This window comes from Microcaecilia unicolor, chromosome 11, assembly GCF_901765095.1.
Source record: "Microcaecilia unicolor chromosome 11, aMicUni1.1, whole genome shotgun sequence".
NCBI classification, from domain to species: domain Eukaryota; kingdom Metazoa; phylum Chordata; class Amphibia; order Gymnophiona; family Siphonopidae; genus Microcaecilia; species Microcaecilia unicolor.
Genome location: NC_044041.1, coordinates 37,330,447 through 37,349,165, shown reverse-complemented (window position 1 = coordinate 37,349,165; position 18,719 = coordinate 37,330,447). Strand labels below are relative to the sequence as shown.

Below are 18,719 nucleotides of genomic sequence, written 5' to 3'. Positions count from 1 at the left end.
TTCTGCACGCCTTCAGCTGCCTGACCACCTCCTGAAAAGGCTTGGCTTGCTCAGGGGGAAGAGCATCAACCAAGCCCGCCAACTGCCGCACATTGTTCCGCATGTGTATGCTCGTGTAGAGCTGGTAAGACTGGATCTTGGCCACGAGCATAGAAGAATGGTAGACCTTCCTCCCAAAGGAGTCTAAGGTTCTAGGGTCTTTGCCCGGGGGCGCCGAAGCATGCTCCCTAGAACTCTTAGCCTTCTTTAGGGCCAAATCCACAACTCCAGAGTCATGAGGCAACTGAGTGCGCATCAGCTCTGGGTCCCCATGGATCCGGTACTGGGACTCGATCTTCTTGGGAATGTGGGGATTACTTAATGGCTTGGTCCAGTTCGCAAGCAATGTCTTTTTCAGGACATGGTGCAAGGGAACAGTGGACGCTTCCTTAGGTGGAGAAGGATAGTCCAGGAGCTCAAACATTTCAGCCCTGGGCTCGTCCTCCACAACCACCGGGAAGGGGATGGCCGTAGACATCTCCCGGTCAAAGGAAGCGAAAGACAGACTCTCAGGAGGAGAAAGCTGCCTTTCAGGAGAGGGAGTGGGATCAGAAGGAAGACCCTCAGACTCCTCGTCAGAGAAATATCTGGGGTCTTCTTCGTCCTCCCACGAGGTCTCACCCTCGGTGTCAGACACAAGTTCACGGACCTGTGTCTGCAACCTCGCCCGGCTCGACTCCGTGGAGGTCCACGATGGGGGCGTCGAGAGGTAGACTCCCTCGCCCGCATCGGCGAAGCTCCCTCCGCCGACGTAGTCGGGGAGCCTTCCTGGGAGGTGGCCGCGGTCGGTACCGCGACGTCGGGGACCTCAACCTGGGCGATGGACCAGCCGGCGCCACGCTCGACGGTACCGGAGGCGCAAGCACCGCCGGTACCGGAGGGGTAGGGCGCAACAGCTCTCCCAGAATCTCTGGGAGAACGGCCCGGAGGCTCTCGTTCAGAGTGGCTGCAGAAAAAGGCTGAGAGGTCGATGCAGGCGTCGACGTCAGAACCTGTTCCGGGCGAGGAGGCTGTTCCGGGCTGTCCAGAGTGGAGCGCATCGACACCTCCTGAACAGAGGGTGAGCGGTCCTCTCGGTGCCGATGCCTGCTGGGTGCCGAATCCCTCGGCGACCCAGAGCTCTCGGTGCCGACACGGGGAGGAGACCGGTGTTGATGCTTCTTCGACTTCTTCCGAAGCATGTCACCGGAGCTCCCCGGCACCGACGAGGAGGACGTAGAATCCATCCGTCGCTTCCTCGGGGCCGAGAACGAAGAGGGTCGATCCCGGGGGGGGCTGTACCGCAGGAGCCCTCAGGGTAGGAGGAGACCCACCCGAAGGCTCACCGCCACCAGCAGGGGAATGGACAGCCCTCACCTGCACTCCTGACGATGCACCTCCGTCCGACGACATCAGCAGACGAAGTCTCGGTACCACCGACGTCGATGCAGTCGCCCGATGCCTCGGCGCCGATGCAGAGGTCCGATGCCTCGATGCAGTCGATGGAGCGGCAGCCAAGGAAGATGGTCCGGACGCTGACGACGTCGATGCACTCGATGCCTCCGGTGCCGATGTCGACGAAGAGCCCGAGAACAAAACGTTCCACTGGGCTAATCTCGCTACCTGAGTCCGCCTTTGTAACAGGGAACACAGACTGCAGTTCTGAGGGCGGTTCTGGGCCCCTAGACACTGAAGACACGCAGAGTGCCTATCAGTGAGCGAGATTACCCGGGCGCACTGGGTGCACTTCTTGAAGCCGCTGGAAGGCTTCGATGTCATGGGCGGAAAAATCACGCCGGCGAAATCAAAGGCCGAAATGGCGAAAATTGAAGCACCAAAATCTAAAGGGAGAAAAATCTCGACCGAGGCCAAACTAGGCCTACCCCGACAACGAAAGAAAACTTACGGGGCAAAAGCTGTGAAAACTACGGGAAGGGCAGAAAACCCGAAAGGGTCTTCCGGAACACTTCCGGAGCGCTTCCCGAACTTTTTTAAGAAAAACAAGGAAAAAATACGTCGAAAAGGACGCGCGAGGTCGACTCTCTGGGCCACGAACGGCGTAACACGACCGTACCGAGCGCGGACGAAAGAAGACTGGCCGGCTCGAGCCGGTTTCGGGCGGGAAGACGGCCGCGCATGCGCGGTGCGCATGGGCGCGCGAGGAATAGCAAAGGCCTTTGCTAGTAAACTTTCCGATGGAGGGGGCTGCCGAGGACGTCAACCCATCAGTGAGAACAAGCAGCCTGCTTGTCCTCAGAGAACATGCGTTGATCTAGGGTACTGTAGGATAAATAACAACAATATGCCAAGCATGCAAAATACTTCATTATTACGTAAATCAAATAACACAGCTTATTCCGGAAAAAAAATGACAGATCAAAGCTTATGACCTGATGCTTCCAGGCTGCATCTTAAAGGATGGGAAAATTAGGTTCTTACCTTGATAATTTTCTTTCCTTTAGTCACAGCAGATGAATCCATTAACTGATGGGTTGTATCCGCCTACCAACATGTGGAGATAGAGAACACTGAAAGCACATGGTGTTCCTGGACACCCAGCCCCCTCTGCCTTCAGTATATGAAATTTCCAAAGCAGTATGAATAAGAAAGGCAAAATAACATAAACTTTCCTCACAGAGAACAAACACCCCTGAACCGGAGCAATAACCAAACAAAGGAGGGACGTTATCAACCTCCTGCAATAAAAACAGCATGTAGTAACTCTGATAGCTTGTCTTCAAGTATTCCTGATGAGACACAATGTCTGTATGCAACATCTGTACAAAAACTAAAGTCAGACAGGGAGGGATCATGGATTCATCTGCTGTGACTAAAGGAAAGAAAATTATCAAGGTAAGAACTTAATTTTCCTTTCCTTGTCATCAACAGCAGATGAATCCATTAACTGATGGGATGTACCAAAGCACTCCCTAGATAGGGTGGGAACAGGCAACTCCATGAGCAAGCACTTGCGCTCCAAAATGCGCATCCTGCCGCGCTGCCACATCCAGCCTATAATGCCACACAAAAGAGAGCTGAGAAGCCCAGGTAGCCGCACGACAGATCTCTTGAAGAGAAAAGACACCCATTTCAGCCCACGAAGAGGACATTGCCCTCCTAGAGTGTGCTTTAAATGCTTCAGGCGGCGACCGCCCTGAAAGCAGATAAGCAGAAAAAATGAGTTCCTTAAGCCAGCGGGCTATAGTGGCCTTAGACACCAGAAACCCCCGTTGGGGACCTGCCAACAGAACAAATAAATGATCAGAATTCCTAAACTCATTTGACATCTGCAGATACTGCCACAGAGCCCTGTGGACATCCAAAAGGCGCAATTGCCCAAAGCAGTCCAGAAACTCCTCCTTACAAAAGGAAGGAAAAAATGGGCTGGTTCAATTGAAAAGCTGAAACCACCTTAGGCAGAAAGGAAGGCACCGTACGAACAGTTATCCCGGATTCCAAGAACTGTAGAAAAGGATCCCGACAAGAAAGAGCCTGAAGCTCAGACACTCTTCTTGCCTACGTCATTGCCACTAAAAAAACCTGTCTTGAGAGTCACATCCTTCTCAGAAGCCCGTTTAAGAGGCTCAAACGGAGATCACTGGAGCGCCTTCAACATGAGCCCCAGGTTCCAAGCCGGACAGGGCGACCGCAAAGGAGGATGGAGACGAAGTGCCCCTCTGAAAAATCGGACAATATCCGGATGAGCAGCAAGGGACAAGCCGGAGACTTTCCCCCGGAAGCAGGCCAACGCTGCCACTTGAACTCGAAGGGAATTGTAGGCCAGGCCCTTTTCTAGCCCGTCCTGCAAAAAGTCCAGCAAAAGCGAGACTGTCGCCAGAGTCGGCGAGATAGCCTTAGGAGTACACCACGCCTCAAAAGTGCGCCAGATCCGAGCATAAGTCGCAGAGGTAGACCGCGTGCGAGCCCGCAAGAGTGTGGCAATAACCTTATTAGAATAGCCCTTGTCCCTCAATTGTGCCCTCTCAAAAGCCAGGCCGTAAGACCAAAGCGGCAAGGATCTTCCATAGTCACCAGGCTCTGAAATAATAGGTTCGGAACCCGAGGCAAAGGAAGAGGTGCGTCCACCAGCATCCACCGGAGATCCGCGTACCATGGACGCCTTGGACAATCCAGGGTGATGAGAATCACCAATCCTCGGTGCAGGCGAATCCGAAGTAGCACTCGCCCTATCAGGGCCAAGGAGGGAACACATACAAGAGGCCCGAGGGCCAAGGTTGAGCCAGGGCATCCAACCCCACCGAGCGAGGACCTCTCCTTTTGCTGAAAAAGCGAGGGACTTTGGCGTTTACGCTTGACACCATGAGATCCAAGTCTAGAGACCCCCCATTTGGCACAAATCTGAAGAAAAACTTCTTCCACCAGTTCTCATTCCGCCGGGTCGATTTGATGTCTGCTGAGGAAATCGGCTTGCACATTGCTCTGACCGGCTATGTGAGCCGTGGACAACAGTTCTAGGTGGCACTCGGCCCAGTTGCACATCTGAGACGCCTCCGCAGCCAGGGCCCTACACTGAGTGCCACCCTGACGATTGATGTAGGTCACTGCTGTCGTGTTGTCCGACAGCACTCGGACAGGAAGACCCTTCAGTGTCCTGTGGAAGGCCAGAAGAGCCTGGAATATCGCTCTCAGTTCCAAGCGATTGATGGATCATCCCACTTCCGCGGGTGACCACAGGCCCTGAGCATAGCGTCCCCAGCAATGAGCTCCCCAGCACGAAAGGCTGGCATCCGTTATCACCAGACACCAAAACAGAAGAGCCAGTGGCATCCCCAGCCACAGCATGCTGTCGGAAAGCCACCAATACATACTGCGCTGGGCCGCAGGAAGTCACCTTAGTCTGCGTTGGTATTCCTGGGAAATCGGAGACCATTGCTGAAGCAGAGCAAGCTGCAGCGGCCTCCTGTGAGCTTTCGCCCAGGGAACCACCTCTATGGTGGCCGTCATCGATCCCAGGAGCTGAACAAAGTCCCAAGCTCGAGGGCGAGGCATCCGCAGGAGCAGGCGGACCTGATTCTGAAGCTTGAGATGCCTGTTGTTGGGAAGAACTGTAACAACTCTGGCTGTGGCAAGTCGGCTTTCGTCTGCTGAATCTGCTTTGATGAGCCAATCGTCAAGATAAGGGTGAACTCTGATATCCTCTCGCCTGAGAAAGGCAGCCACCACTACCATCACCTTGGAAAAGTCCGAGGGGCAGTTGCCAGGCCGAAAGGCAAGGCGCGAAACTGGAAATCTTGGCTCAATACCGCAAACCAGAGAAACCGCTGATGCGGCGGCCAGATGGGAATATGCAAATACGCTTCCTTGAGGTCCAGAGACGTGAGAAACTCTCCTGGCTGTACCCCCGCAATGACGGAGTGCAGGGTTTCCATGCGGAAGTGTCGCACTCCTAAGGCCTCGTTGACTCTGTGTAAGTCGAGGATAGGTCTGAACGGTCCGCCTTTTTGAGGCACCACAAAATAGATGGAGTAGCGACCGCAGCTGCGTTTGGCGGGAGGAACCGGAACCACCGCTCCGAGCTTCAGCAACACCTGCAAGGTCTTGTTTACCACCGCCCGCTTGATGGCAGTGCCGCATCGGGACTCCAAAAACGCGTCTCCCACCGGGGCAGCAAATTCTAGTCAGTAACCTTCTCTGATCAGGTCCAGGACCCACCGATTCGAAGTAATCTTGGTCCACTCCTCGAGAAAGAGGGAGAGACGACCCCCCTACTGCGGGAACCGACGAGTGGACTGGCGCCCCATTATATTGGAGGACGCCCCTGAACTCCTGGGCGTTGCCCGGACGCCGCAGCGCATTTGTCAGAATGAAAGGAGTTCCTCTGCTGGAAACGGGTATGTTGATCAAACCCCACAGAGCGCCCCAGGCGATACCTGAGAGCTTCGCGAAAACGTGGCCTGGAAGAGGAGGGAAAAGAAGGACTTTTGGAAGAAGGCCTCGGTCTATCCTCAGGCAACCGTTGGGACTTAGAGTCCCCTAGGTCCTTAACAATCTTCTCCAAATCCTCCCCAAATAAAAGAAGGCCCCAAAAGGGTAACCTCACCAGCCTTTGTTTCGAGGCCATGTCAGCCGTCCAATGCCGGAGCCAAAGAAGGCGGCAGGCAGCAACCGCCACCGACATCTGCTTAGCCGAAGCTCTGACCAGATCATAAAGAGCATCAGCTAAAAAAGACAGTGCAGACTCCATACATGGGCTGACCTCAGCGAGGGAATCCGCTCCATCGGCGGGCTGCTCAACCGCCTGCTGCAACCTGGAAAAGCAGGCCCGGGCTGCATAGTGAATATTATTATTATTTGGTCCAGGCCTGACTTTGGTTCATGATCCAAAATGAGAAGAAAAGCTTACAGGCCTGTGACTTTGACTTGAACTCCAGTGTTGCTCAAAGGCTCATGAGCTATTGGGACACTGCAGAGCAAGCAGAAACCCGCAAGGGCGGGGGGATCTAACTTGCAGAGAGTTGCATGAATGTGGCAATATGGTGGTAACACATGTTCAGAAAGACAGAACTGGATAATTCCACAGGAAGATGACCAGGTGCCACAGAAAGTGTTTTGAGGAAGATAAAAAAAAAAAGGCAGGCCTAAGCTCAGGAAGTCCATAGACTTGTATGTTAAGTGAAGGTTATATAAGTGATAGAAATAGATCATTACGTTGGAGAGTCAGATTCTGATAATACCAATGGTTGTGTTGCTTGCTGTCCTCTCGATGAGAACTGCTGATTTGACTTGTATCTAGTAAATAAAATTGAGTTGTACTTCTCATCACAAATGGTGTTCTGTAAACTGCACTTATTGAGCAATGGCTAATTGTAACTATACTTGGTAGTTAAGAAATAAAAGTATCTAATTGCTTTCTCAATCGCAGCCTTGGGTGATTTCTTCCATTCCTATGTATTGGTAGGAACAGGTGGTACATTTTGAGGAAGAAAATGTACCACCTGTTCCTCTGATCCCATTCCCACCCACCTTCTTAATGCCATCTCTCCTGCTCTTATTCCTTTTATCTGTCACATTCTCAACCTCTCGCTTTCCACTGCGACTGTCCCTGCTGCCTTTAAAAATGCTGTGGTCACACCTCTCCTTAAGAAGCCTTCACTCGACCCTACTTGTCCCTCTAATTACCGACCCATCTCCCTTCTTCCTTTTCTCTCCAAATTACTTGAGCGTGCTGTTCACCACCGCTGCCTTGATTTTCTGTCCTCACATGCTATTCTTGACCCACTACAATCTGGTTTTCGCCCTCTCCACTCAACCGAAACTGCGCTTACTAAAGTCTCCAATGATCTATTACTGGCTAAATCCAGAGGTCAATATTCCATCCTCATTCTTCTTGATCTTTCCGCTGCTTTTGACACTGTCGATCACAGCATACTTCTCGATACCCTGTCCTCACTTGGATTCCAGGGCTCTGTCCTTTCCTGGTTCTCTTCCTACCTCTCCCTCCGCACCTTTAGTGTTCACTCTGGTGGATCCTCTTCTACTTCTATCCCTCTGCCTGTCGGCGTACCTCAGGGTTCTGTTCTTGGTCCCCTCCTCTTTTCTATCTACACTTCTTCCCTTGGTTCATTAATCTCATCCCATGGCTTTTCCTACCATCTCTATGCTGATGACTCCCAAATCTACCTTTCTACCCCTGATATCTCACCTTGCATCCAAACCAAAGTTTCAGCGTGCTTGTCTGACATTGCTGTCTGGATGTCTCAACGCCACCTGAAATTAAATATGACCAAAACCGAGCTTCTCATTTCCCCCCCAAACCCACCTCCCTGCTCCCCCCATTTTCTGTTTCTGTTGATGGCTCTCTCATTCTCCCTGTCTCCTCAGCTCGAAACCTTGGGGTCATCTTTGACTCTTCTCTCTCCTTCTCTGCTCATATCCAGCAGATTGCCAAGACCTGTCGTTTCTTTCTTTACAACATCCGTAAAATCCGCCCCTTTCTTTCCGAGCACTCTACCAAAACCCTCATCCACACCCTTGTCACCTCTCGTTTAGACTACTGCAATCTGCTTCTTGCTGGCCTCCCACTTAGTCACCTCTTCCCTCTCCAGTCGGTTCAAAACTCTGCTGCCCGTCTCATCTTCCGCCGGGGTCGCTTTACTCATACTACCCCTCTCCTCAAGACCCTTCACTGGCTCCCTATCCGTTTTCGCATCCTGTTCAAACTTCTTCTACTAACCTATAAATGTACTCACTCTGCTGCTCCCCAGTATCTCTCCACACTCGTCCTTCCCTACACCCCTTCCCGTGCACTCTGCTCTATGGATAAATCCTTCTTATCTGTTCCCTTCTCTACTACTGCCAACTCCAGACTTCGCGCCTTCTGTCTCGCTGCACCCTATGCCTGGAATAAACTTCCTGAGCCCCTACATCTTGCCCCATCCTTGGCCACCTTTAAATCTAGACTGAAAGCCCACCTCTTTAACATTGCTTTTGACTCGTAACCACTTGTAACCACTCGCCTCCACCTACCCTCCTCTCATCCTTCCCGTTCACATTAATTGATTTGATTTGCTTACTTTATTTATTTTTTGTCTATTAGATTATAAGCTCTTTGAGCAGGGACTGTCTTTCTTCTATGTTTGTGCAGCGCTGCGTACGCCTTGTAGTGTTATAGAAATGCTAAATAGTAGTAGTAGTAGTAGTAGTAGTAGGTAGGAGAACTGCCATATTGGGAGGGATAAATACACCCTAAACAATAGGAACTGCAAATTGCCGCCGGTAAGGAAAGGCCCGAGATTTCAAAGGACCGCTTCAGCGCGGATTCCAGCTGCCGGTCCTGCATATCTTTCAAAGCGACCCCTCCCTCCACCGGGAGAGTAGTCTTTTTAGTCACAGCCGTGACTAACGCATCCACTTCAGGCATCGCAAAGTGGGCCAACTGACTTTCACTCAGAGGGTAAAAGTGACACATAGCCCTGTCCCCCTTCAAGGGACCATCAGGGTCAGACCATTGAGCTGAAATAAGCTCTTGGATGCAAGCATGCACGGGAAAAGCCCGAGAAGGCTCCTTAGTACTAGCCATCTGAGGTTTAATAGAAGAGGCAGAGCCCTCATCAGGATCTTCAATACAAAGGGCCTGTAAGGCATCAGAAATGAGAGCTGGTAGCTCGTCGCAGTGGAAAAGTCAAACCGCTTTAGGGTCATCCAACTCCTGTGGCAAGCAGCCACCCTCGTCTGGATCATCAGTCCATGATGGCCTGCCCGACCCCTCAGACTCCCTGAAACTAGACCACGGGGGAGAACAGGCTGAAGAGTTCCCCTCAAACGGGGTATTCACTCATCTACGCTTAGCGTCACCCAAAAGCTCGGGGGAAGAAATAAAGTCTCCAGCAGACGCTGGGCTATCAAGAACTGGAGGCAACCCAGTCCGAAAGGAATTGTCAGGAGCCTACTACTACTACTACCGTGTTTCCCCGAAAATAAGACCTACTCTGAAAATAAGGCCTACCGGAGTTTTGCTACAAATTTGTATTATAAGGCCTCCCCCGAAAGTAAGACCTACCTGAAGCAGTGCCGCCGAGAGCCGGACAAAGGCTGCCGCCGCCGCCGCCCCCGAGGTCGCCGCCCCCCCTCCACCGCTCCCGGAACTACCAGTACCTTGAAACGCCTCCTTTCACCTTCCTTCGCAAGTTCGGAGCAAGCAGCAGCAGGGCAGGCCACTCCTTCCTTCCGTGTTCCGCCCTCGCCAGTGTCTTATATTCGGGGAAACATGGTACTACTACTCATCTCAGGCAGTGCTCCCTTTAACATAAAAGCCTTATACATCAGCAGCACAAATTCAGGGGAGAAAAACTCACCCTGTACCTCCATCCCAACATTGGGGGAAGCGGAGGCAATATTTACTGTAGAAACCTCGAAACGTGGAACCTTGCATGACGTAGCTATAATTTGGGTTCTTTTTCCCCACATGCATTACCTTGCACTTGCTCACATTAAACGTCATCTGCCATTTAGCCGCCCAGTCTCCCAGTCTCGTAAGGTCCTGCAATTTTTCACAATCCTGTCGCGAGTTAACGACTTTGAATAACTTTGTGTCATCAGCAAATTTTATTACCTCGCTAGTTACTCTCATCTCTAAATCAATTATAAATATATTAAAAAGCAGCGGTCCTAGCACTGACCCCTGAGGAACCCCACTAACTACCCTTCTCCATTGTAAATACTGCCCATTTAACCCCACTCTCTGCTTCCTATCCTTCAACCAGTTTTTAATCCACAATAGGACATTTCCTCCTATCCCATGATCCTCCAATTTCCTCTGTAGCCTTTGATGAGGTACCTTATCAAACGCCTTTTGAAAATCCAGATACACAATATCAACCGGCTCCCCTTTGTCCACGTTTGTTTACTCCTTCAAAGAATTGAAAGTTAATTGGTCAGGCAAGATTTCCCCACACAAAAGCCGTGCTGACTTGGTCTCAGCAGTGGCGTAGGAAGGGGGAGGCAGGGGGGGCGGTCCACCCCGGGTGCACACCGCTGGGGGGTGTTGGCTCCGCGCTGGTGCACTGCCCTCTCTGCCCCGGAACAGGTTACTTCCTGTTCCGGGACAGAGAGAGCAGTGAACCAGCGCGGAGCCGACACACCCCAGCAACGTGCAGTCGGGGCGGATTGGCCCTCCCGCCCGTCCCTCGCTGCAGGTATGTGCTCCGGGGGGGGGGGGGTGAGGGTATGCGCTCCGGGGGGGGGGGGGGTGCGCAGCGGCGACCCGCCCCGGGTGTCAGCTCCCCTCGCTACGGCTCTGGGTCTCAGTAATCCATGCTCTCGGATGTGCTCTGTAATTTTATTTTTGATAATAGCCTGTACCATTTTCCCCGGCACCAACGTCAGACTCACCGGTCTATAATTTCCCGGATCTCCCCTGGAACCTTTTTTAAAAATCGGCGTTATATTGGCCACCCTCCAATCTTCTGGTACCACGCTCGATTTTAAGGATAAATTGTATATCACTAACAGTAGCTCCGCAAGCTCATTTTTCAGTTCTATCAGTACTCTAGGATGAATACCATCCGGTCCAGGAGATTTGCTACTCTTCAGTTTGCTGAACTGCCCCATTACGTCCTCCAGGTTTACCGTGAAGTCAGTAAGTTTCTCCGACTTGTCCGCTTGAAATACCATTTCCGACACCGGTATCCCACCCAAATCTTCCTCGGTGAAGACCGAAGCAAAAAATTCATTCAATCTCTCCGCTACGTCTTTATCTTCCTTGATCGCCCCTTTTACCCCTCGGTCATCCAGCGGCCCAACCGATTCTTTTGCCAGCTTCCTGCTTTAAATATACCGAAAAAAAATTTTTGCTATGTTTTTTTGCCTCTAATGCTATCTTTTGTTCATAGTAAATGAAATGACGGCAGAAAAAGACCTGCATGGTCCATCCAGTCTGCCCAACAAGACAAACTCATATGTGCTACTTTTTGTGTATACCCTACTTTGATTTGTACCTGTCCTCTTCAGGGCACAGACCGTATAAGTCTGTCCAGCACTATCCCCGCCTCCCAACCACCAGCCCCTCCTCCCACCACTGGCTCTGGCACAGACCGTATAAGTCTGCCCAGCACTATCCTCGCCTCCCACCACCGGCTGGCTCTGCCACCCAATCTCGGCTAAGCTCCTTAGGATCCATTCCTTCTGAATAGGATTCCTTTATGTTTATCCCACGCGTGGTTGAATTCTGTTACCGTTTTCATTTCCACCACCTCCCGCGGGAGGGCATTCCAAGCATCCACTATTCTCTCCGTGAAAAAATACTTCCTGACATTTTTCTTGAGTCTGCCCCCCTTCAATCTCATTTCATGTCCTCTCGTTCTACTGCCTTCGCACCTCCGGAAAAGGTTCGTTTGCGGATTAATACTTTTCAAATATTTGAACGTCTGTATCATATCACCCCTGTTTCTCCTTTCTTCCAGAGTATACATGTTCAGGTCATCAAGTCTCTCCTCATACGTCTTGTAACGCAAATCCCTTACCATTCTCGTAGCTTTTCTTTGCACCGCTTCAATTCTTTTTACATCCTTCGCAAGGTACGGCCTGCAAAAATGAACACAATACTCTAGGTGGGGCCTCACCAACGACTTATACAGGGGCATCAACACCTCCTTTCTTCTGCTGGTCACACCTCTCTCTATACAGCCTAACAACCTTCTAGCTACGGCCACCGCCTTGTCACACTGTTTCGTCGCCTTCAGATCCTCAGATACTATCACCCCAAGATCCCTCTCCCCATCCGAACCTATCAGATTCTCCCCGCCTAACACATACATCTGCCGAGGGTTTCTATTCCCTAAGTGCATCACTTTGCATTTCTTCGCATTGAATTTTAATTGCCAAACCTTAGACCATTCTTCTAGCTTCCTCAGATCCTTTTTCATGTTTTCCACTCCCTCCCGGGTGTCCACTCTGTTGCAGATCTTAGTATCATCCGCAAATAGGCAAACTTTACCTTCTAACCCTTCGGCAATGTCACTCACAAATATATTGAACAGAATCGGTCCCAGCACCGATCCCTGAGGCACACCACTACTCACCTTTCCCTCCTCCGAGCGAATTCCATTCACCACCACCCTCTGGCTTCTGTCCGTCAACCAGTTCCTAATCCAGTTCACCACTTCAGGTCCTATCTTCAGCCCTTCCAGTTTATTTAAGAGCCTCCTGTGGGGAACCGTGTCAAAAGCTTTGCTGAAATCTAAGTAGATTACGTCCATAGCTCGTCCCTGATTCAATTCTCCTGTCACCTAATCGAAGAACTCAATGAGATTCGTTTGGCACGATTTCCCTTTGGTAAAACCATGTTGTCTCAGATCTTGCAACTTATTGGCTTCCAGGAAATTCACTATCCTTTCCTTCAGCATCGCTTCCATTATTTTTCCAATAATCGAAGTGAGGCTTACTGGCCTGTAGTTTCCAGCTTCTTCCCTATCACCACTCTTGTGACGAGGGACCACCTCCACCGTTCTCCAATCCTTCGGAACCTCTCCCGTCTGCAAGGATATGTTAAACAAATCTTTAAGAGGACCCGCCAGAACCTCTCTGAGCTCCCTCAATATCCTGGGGTGGATCCCATCCGGTCCCATGGCTTTGTCCACCTTTAGCTTTTCAAGCTGTTCATATACACTCTCTTCCATGAACGGTGCTCTATCCATTTCAATCTCATTTATACTTTTTGCAGTCCATCGCGGTCCTTCTCCAGGATTTTCTTCTGTGAAAACAGAACAAAAGTATCTATTTAGCAAATTTGCTTTTTCTTCATCATTATCCACATAGCGGTTCGCAGTATCTTTTAGTCTCACAATTCCCTTTTTAGTCATTCTCCTTTCACTTATATACCTGAAGAAATTTTTGTCACCCCTTCTTACATTTCTAGCCATTTGTTCTTCCGCTTGCGCTTTCGCCAGACATATCTCTCTCTTGGCTTCTTTCAGTTTCATCCTGTATTCCTCCTTGTGTTCCTTTTCTTTAGTTTTTGTGTATTTCTGGAACGCCAACTCTTTAGCCTTTATTTTCTCAGCCACTTGCTTGGAGAACCATATCGGTTTCCTTTTTCTCTTGCTTTTATTTACTTTCCTTACATAAAGGTTCGTGGCCTTATTTATAGCTTCTTTCAGCCTGGACCACTGTCCTTCCACTTCTCGTATTTCCTCCCAGCCCATCATCTCCTTCCTCAGGTATTCCCCCATTTTACTAAAGTCAGCACGCTTGAAATCCAGAACTTTGAGTTTTGAGTGGCCGCTCTCCACTTTAGCTGTAATATCAAACCAAACCGTTTGATGGTCACTGCTGCCCAGGTGGGCACCCACTCGGATATTTGACACACTATCCCCATTTGTGAGCACCAGATCCAGCATCGCTCCCTCCCTCGTGGGTTCCGTCACCATTTGTCTGAGCAAACCACTTTGTAAAGCATCCACGATCTCTCTACTTCTTTCCGATTCCGCAGACGGAACCTTCCAATCTACATCCGGCAGATTGAAATCTCCCCGCAACAGCACCTCTCTCTTGTTTCCCAGCTTTTGAATATCTGCGATCAGGTCTTTATCTAGTTCCTCCAATTGTTTCGGAGGTCTGTAGACAACACCCACGTGTATAGAGGTTCTATCCTCTCTTTTTAAGGTGATCCATATCGCTTCTTCCTTTCCCCAGGTCCCTGTCATTTCGGTCGCCGTGATATCATTTCTCACATATAGAGCTACTCCTCCACCTTTACGACTCTCTCTATCCTTCCTAAACAGATTATAGCCTGGTATGTTTGCATCCCATTCATGGGAACCATTTAGCCACGTCTCCGTGATTGCAACAATGTCTAAGTCTGCCTCCAACATCAGGGCTTGAAGGTCATGAACTTTATTGCTTAGACTGCGAGCATTTGTGGCCATCGCTTTCCATGTACATTTCCTGGTACGTGCTTCAACATTTGTGATTTGGGGTTGTCTTTTCTCTTTGGGTACCTTCATATCCTTTTGTTCCAACTTCATTTATTTCTCTTCTGCCTCAGTTCTATTTTCAGGATCATCACCATGCTGTAATGGAGCAAAAGAATTCTGTAGGGGCAACACTTGTGAGGGCGGATGCCTCTGGTGCACATAGCGAAGTCTTCCTGAGCCTACTGTGAACCATCTATTCCTAGGTGGTTTTATCCTTGGAGGCAGTGGTGTGAAATTGGCTTGATTCTGTGCTGCATGGTTTTGTGTAGTCTTAGAAGCTGCTTTAAGTGCATCTAATTCCTGTTTTACCTTACTGAGCTCCTGTTTTAAACTAGCAAGCTGATGACAGACAGGACAAGCCTTAAGTCTCCAGATAATTGGCCTTGAAACTGAAACACCACAATTATTACAGAGAATAAAAGTCATCCTGTTTGTTGGAATGGGAATGAACAGGTATGCTATGATGGGGTTAATACTGTGCAAGATTAACTTTACTCCTCAGCCATACATAGGCCACCAGAGGGAGTTGTAATTTGGGTGGAGTTAATTTGCAATAAGTAGAATAGTTAGGAAATTTATTTAGGAAATGTCAGTCTTGGGGTGGGTGGGTTGAGGGGCAGGGTGGGGGGGGGGGGGGGGCTTAAAGTTTAAAACCTGTGGAATGTGTTTGTTTTAAAACCTATCTCCAGGAAAGGAAAAAAGTTCTAATACTTGCTAGCAGTTTTGAAATCTGAAATCTCCTTTTCAGATTTACAGATACCAATAAACCAATTAGAAACATCAACAATCAAATCACAACAGGCAGAGCAGATTAAACAGAGCACACTATATTGACTTCCTGTGTATAGTTACTTCAAGGTTGATATCAAAACTGATCATATTATGATCACTGTTATCAAGCGGCCCCAGTACCATAACATCCCTCACCAGATCATGCGCTCCACTAAGGACCAAGTCTAGAATTTTTCCTTCTCTCGTCGGCTCCTGCACCAGCTGCTCCATAAAGCTGTCCTTGATTTCATCAAGGAATTGTACCTCGCTAGCGTGTCCCGATGTTACATTTACCCAGTCTATATTTGCATAATTGAAGTCACCCATTATTATCACATTGCCCATTTTGTTTACGTCTCTGATGTCTTTTATCATTTCTGCGTCTACCTGCTCATCCTGGCGAGGCGGACGGTAGTACACTCCTATCGCCATCTTTTTCCCTTTTATACATGGAATTTCAACCCACAATGATTCAAAGGTGTGATTTGTGTCCTACTGAATTTGTAATCTGAGTCAAGGCTCTCATTAATATACAATGCTACCCCTCCACCAGTCCGGTCCACCCTATCACTATGATATACTTTGTATATCAGTATCCCACTGGTTATCCTCCTTCCACCAGGTCTCAGTAATGCCTATTATATCCAATTTTTCATTTAGTGCAATATATTCCAACTCTCCCATCTTATTTCTTAGACTCCTAGCATTTGAATATAGACATTTCAGAGTATGTTTGTTGTTCCTATTTGCAAGATGCTTAGTACTTGACACTAATGATTTGCCATCTTTTGTCTGATCTTTGGTTGTATTTAAAGGCACCTGGCCTACCACGGTCTGTTGTGCAACCTCACTATCCAGAAACCCTATCTTCCCTGTTTGTGAGGTATCCTTGCAAGATACCTTATCCCGAACCATGCGCTTTTGAGCGACTGTCGGCCTTCCCATTTCTAGTTTAAAAGCTGCTCTATCTCCTTTTTAAATTCAGCAGGACACAAATCACACCTTTGAATCATTGTGGGTTGAAATTCCATGTATAAAAGGGAAAAAGATGGCGATAGGAGTGTACTACCGTCCGCCTCGCCAGGATGAACAGGTAGACACAGAAATGATAAAAGACATCAGATGCCGATGCCAGCATCTCCAGTAGACCTCCCCATCACAACCCCCTCCAAAGAGCTTACTCTTTCCCTCTAAAGTACCCCCACCCTCCCAGCCCCATCTGTTCAAATCCCGGGGTTTAGGGTTTATGGGGCAGGAATGATCCCAATTGCTCCTACCTTTGCCCTTGCCAGGTTCAAAACAGGGTAGTCTTGAGGTACTACCACTAGTGATCAAGGTGCTTAATACAGCAGCTTGACACCTAGTTGTAGTACTGTGAGGGCTACTGCTAGGAGTTACCAGCGCCATTTTGAACCCAGCTCTAGCTAGGGCAAGAGCGATTGGGAATCATCCCTGCACCAGAACCCCTAAACAGCAATGATTTGTACAGGTAGGCCCGGAGGTGGAGGAAACTCTTCAGGAGGATGGATGAATTTGGGGACTCTTTGGTAGGATGGGTTGGGTTTGGAGGGCTTTGGAGGGGGGGGGGGGGGAAGATTTTTTTTTAATACCCAGCCCTTTAAAGCATGGCCAGGGAGCACTGTGCCTCAGGTTAGCATCCCAGTGCTCCTGAGCAGTATGTCTAATGCAGCATATGAGGTTGATTCATGTACCAAAGGAGTCACTAACCTACGGTACTAAGATACCAACATTTACTGCACCTTAATAGCTACTCCCCCTAGGTGATTAAAAAATAAGAACTTAAGAATAGCCATACTGGGTCAGACCAATGGTCCATCTAGTCCAGTATCCTGCTTCCAGCAGTGACCAATCCAGGTCACATGTACCTGGCTGAAACCCAAACAACAGCCTACAGTTGCTATAGCTTATGGTGTGCGGATTCCAATTCAGTTGTTTCTGGTTTGTACTTGTCTCCTGCATTAGGAAATTTACTGAACAATTTAAGGCTTTCGCTATTAATTTACCAACTTCTCTGATTAAACTTTTTGACACAGTACAACATTAGGAAAACATTATGATCCCAGAGCATGAAAAACACTTACAGCAGTTGCAAGATACTGGGAATCATGAGAAAAACCAATGTGTGTTACTGCAGCTTGGGAATAAGAGAATGGTTCTTCCCGTTCATCTTTCAGTGTTAAAGAATCAAGAATGCAGACATTTCCATCTAGAAAACCTACCCCCAGCAAGAAACCTGAAATACAAAGCCAAGAACAATTATGAACAATCTGAACCTAAGTTCTTCTGAGCTGTTATGCTGAAGGGCTGCAGGGCTGCCAACATTAATTACCTGCAGCATCATAACACAGACACTGTATGCTGTTCCACTTCGGAAAGACTCTGCTAGTAATATGAAGTTTTTTCTTGTAGTCCCACAACTTTATGATGCCATTGTAGCTTCCCAAGGCAAGCAAGGACTGACTGGGGTGGCAAGCTATGGCATGGATAGCTTCATGGGGCTGTTGCATTAACTTTTCAAGCTCTGTCCCATTGGTTGATACATGAAGTACTGTGCCATCAAATGTGGAGACCAAAAAATTACTATACAGTATGAAGAGACAGAATCATTAGAGCACTTAAGAGTAGCCTTATCAGATTTCAAAATTTCAAAACATGACACTAACAGAAATTGCACACTTTGCATTAGCCCAAGATTTAAAGAGCTATTCGTTTTCTGATCAGCAGCAGTACTTTCAAAGTGGATCCTCAAATCAATAGGATAGACCACAAAGATTTGGGTAGGTGCATAGAATTGGCTTTCTTATACATAAAATATGTTTGTCGTATTCTCATGGACAAGCAGGATCCAACAGCCACATATGTGGATCAGAACTGCTACACCTGTAGGTTATCTCACCACCTGATGGAGCCAATCCGATCATTTGTCTCAAAGTTCAGAAACCTCTGGAAAAGGTTTCTGAGCATGTGCAAGAGTTCTCACTCAGAAGCTTTCCTCAGAGTAAAATTAGTACTTACCTGATAATTTTCTTTCCATTAGTCCCAACAGATCAATCCAGAGACGAGTGAGTTATATCCCTCTACCAGCAGAAGAAGTGGAATGTTATACTAAAGGAAATTGTTATATATGGACTTACTGTGGGGGATTGGGAATGTTTGATTTAATAAATGGTTAAAAAAGTAATTTAAAAAAGAAATGAATGTGTTTATACTGATGAGTAATTAGTGAGGGTTTAGGGTAGTCTACCAGCAGGTGGAGATAGAGAGAACCTCAAAGGTTTGCCATATATGGACCTGTGCCTCCATCTTAGCCTCAGTATTGTCGATACCAAAGCAGCGGAAGAAGAAATAAATCCAACAGACGTCCTCTCCTGCCTGTACATCGGCCAAGTAGGCACCACCTCCACCACTCCTGTGGGAGGGAAATATCCGAATTGAGAAACTATAGCTTAGACGGCTCGATGAAAATCTTAAGAACCT

At 48.7% G+C, this 18,719-nt stretch overlaps 1 protein-coding gene across 1 annotated transcript in view; it reads right to left on the bottom strand.

Annotated features, from left to right (window-relative positions):
- The window catches only part of WDR66 (WD repeat domain 66), a 428,322-nt gene that overhangs the window by 199,701 nt on the left and 209,902 nt on the right, over positions 1-18,719 (bottom strand). The window contains exons 12-13 of the mRNA XM_030218324.1: positions 17,572-17,822; positions 17,324-17,475 (exon numbers count right to left, since the gene is read on the bottom strand). Coding sequence (XP_030074184.1) covers positions 17,324-17,475; positions 17,572-17,822 — 403 coding nt within the window. The remainder of the gene's footprint in view (positions 1-17,323; positions 17,476-17,571; positions 17,823-18,719) is intronic.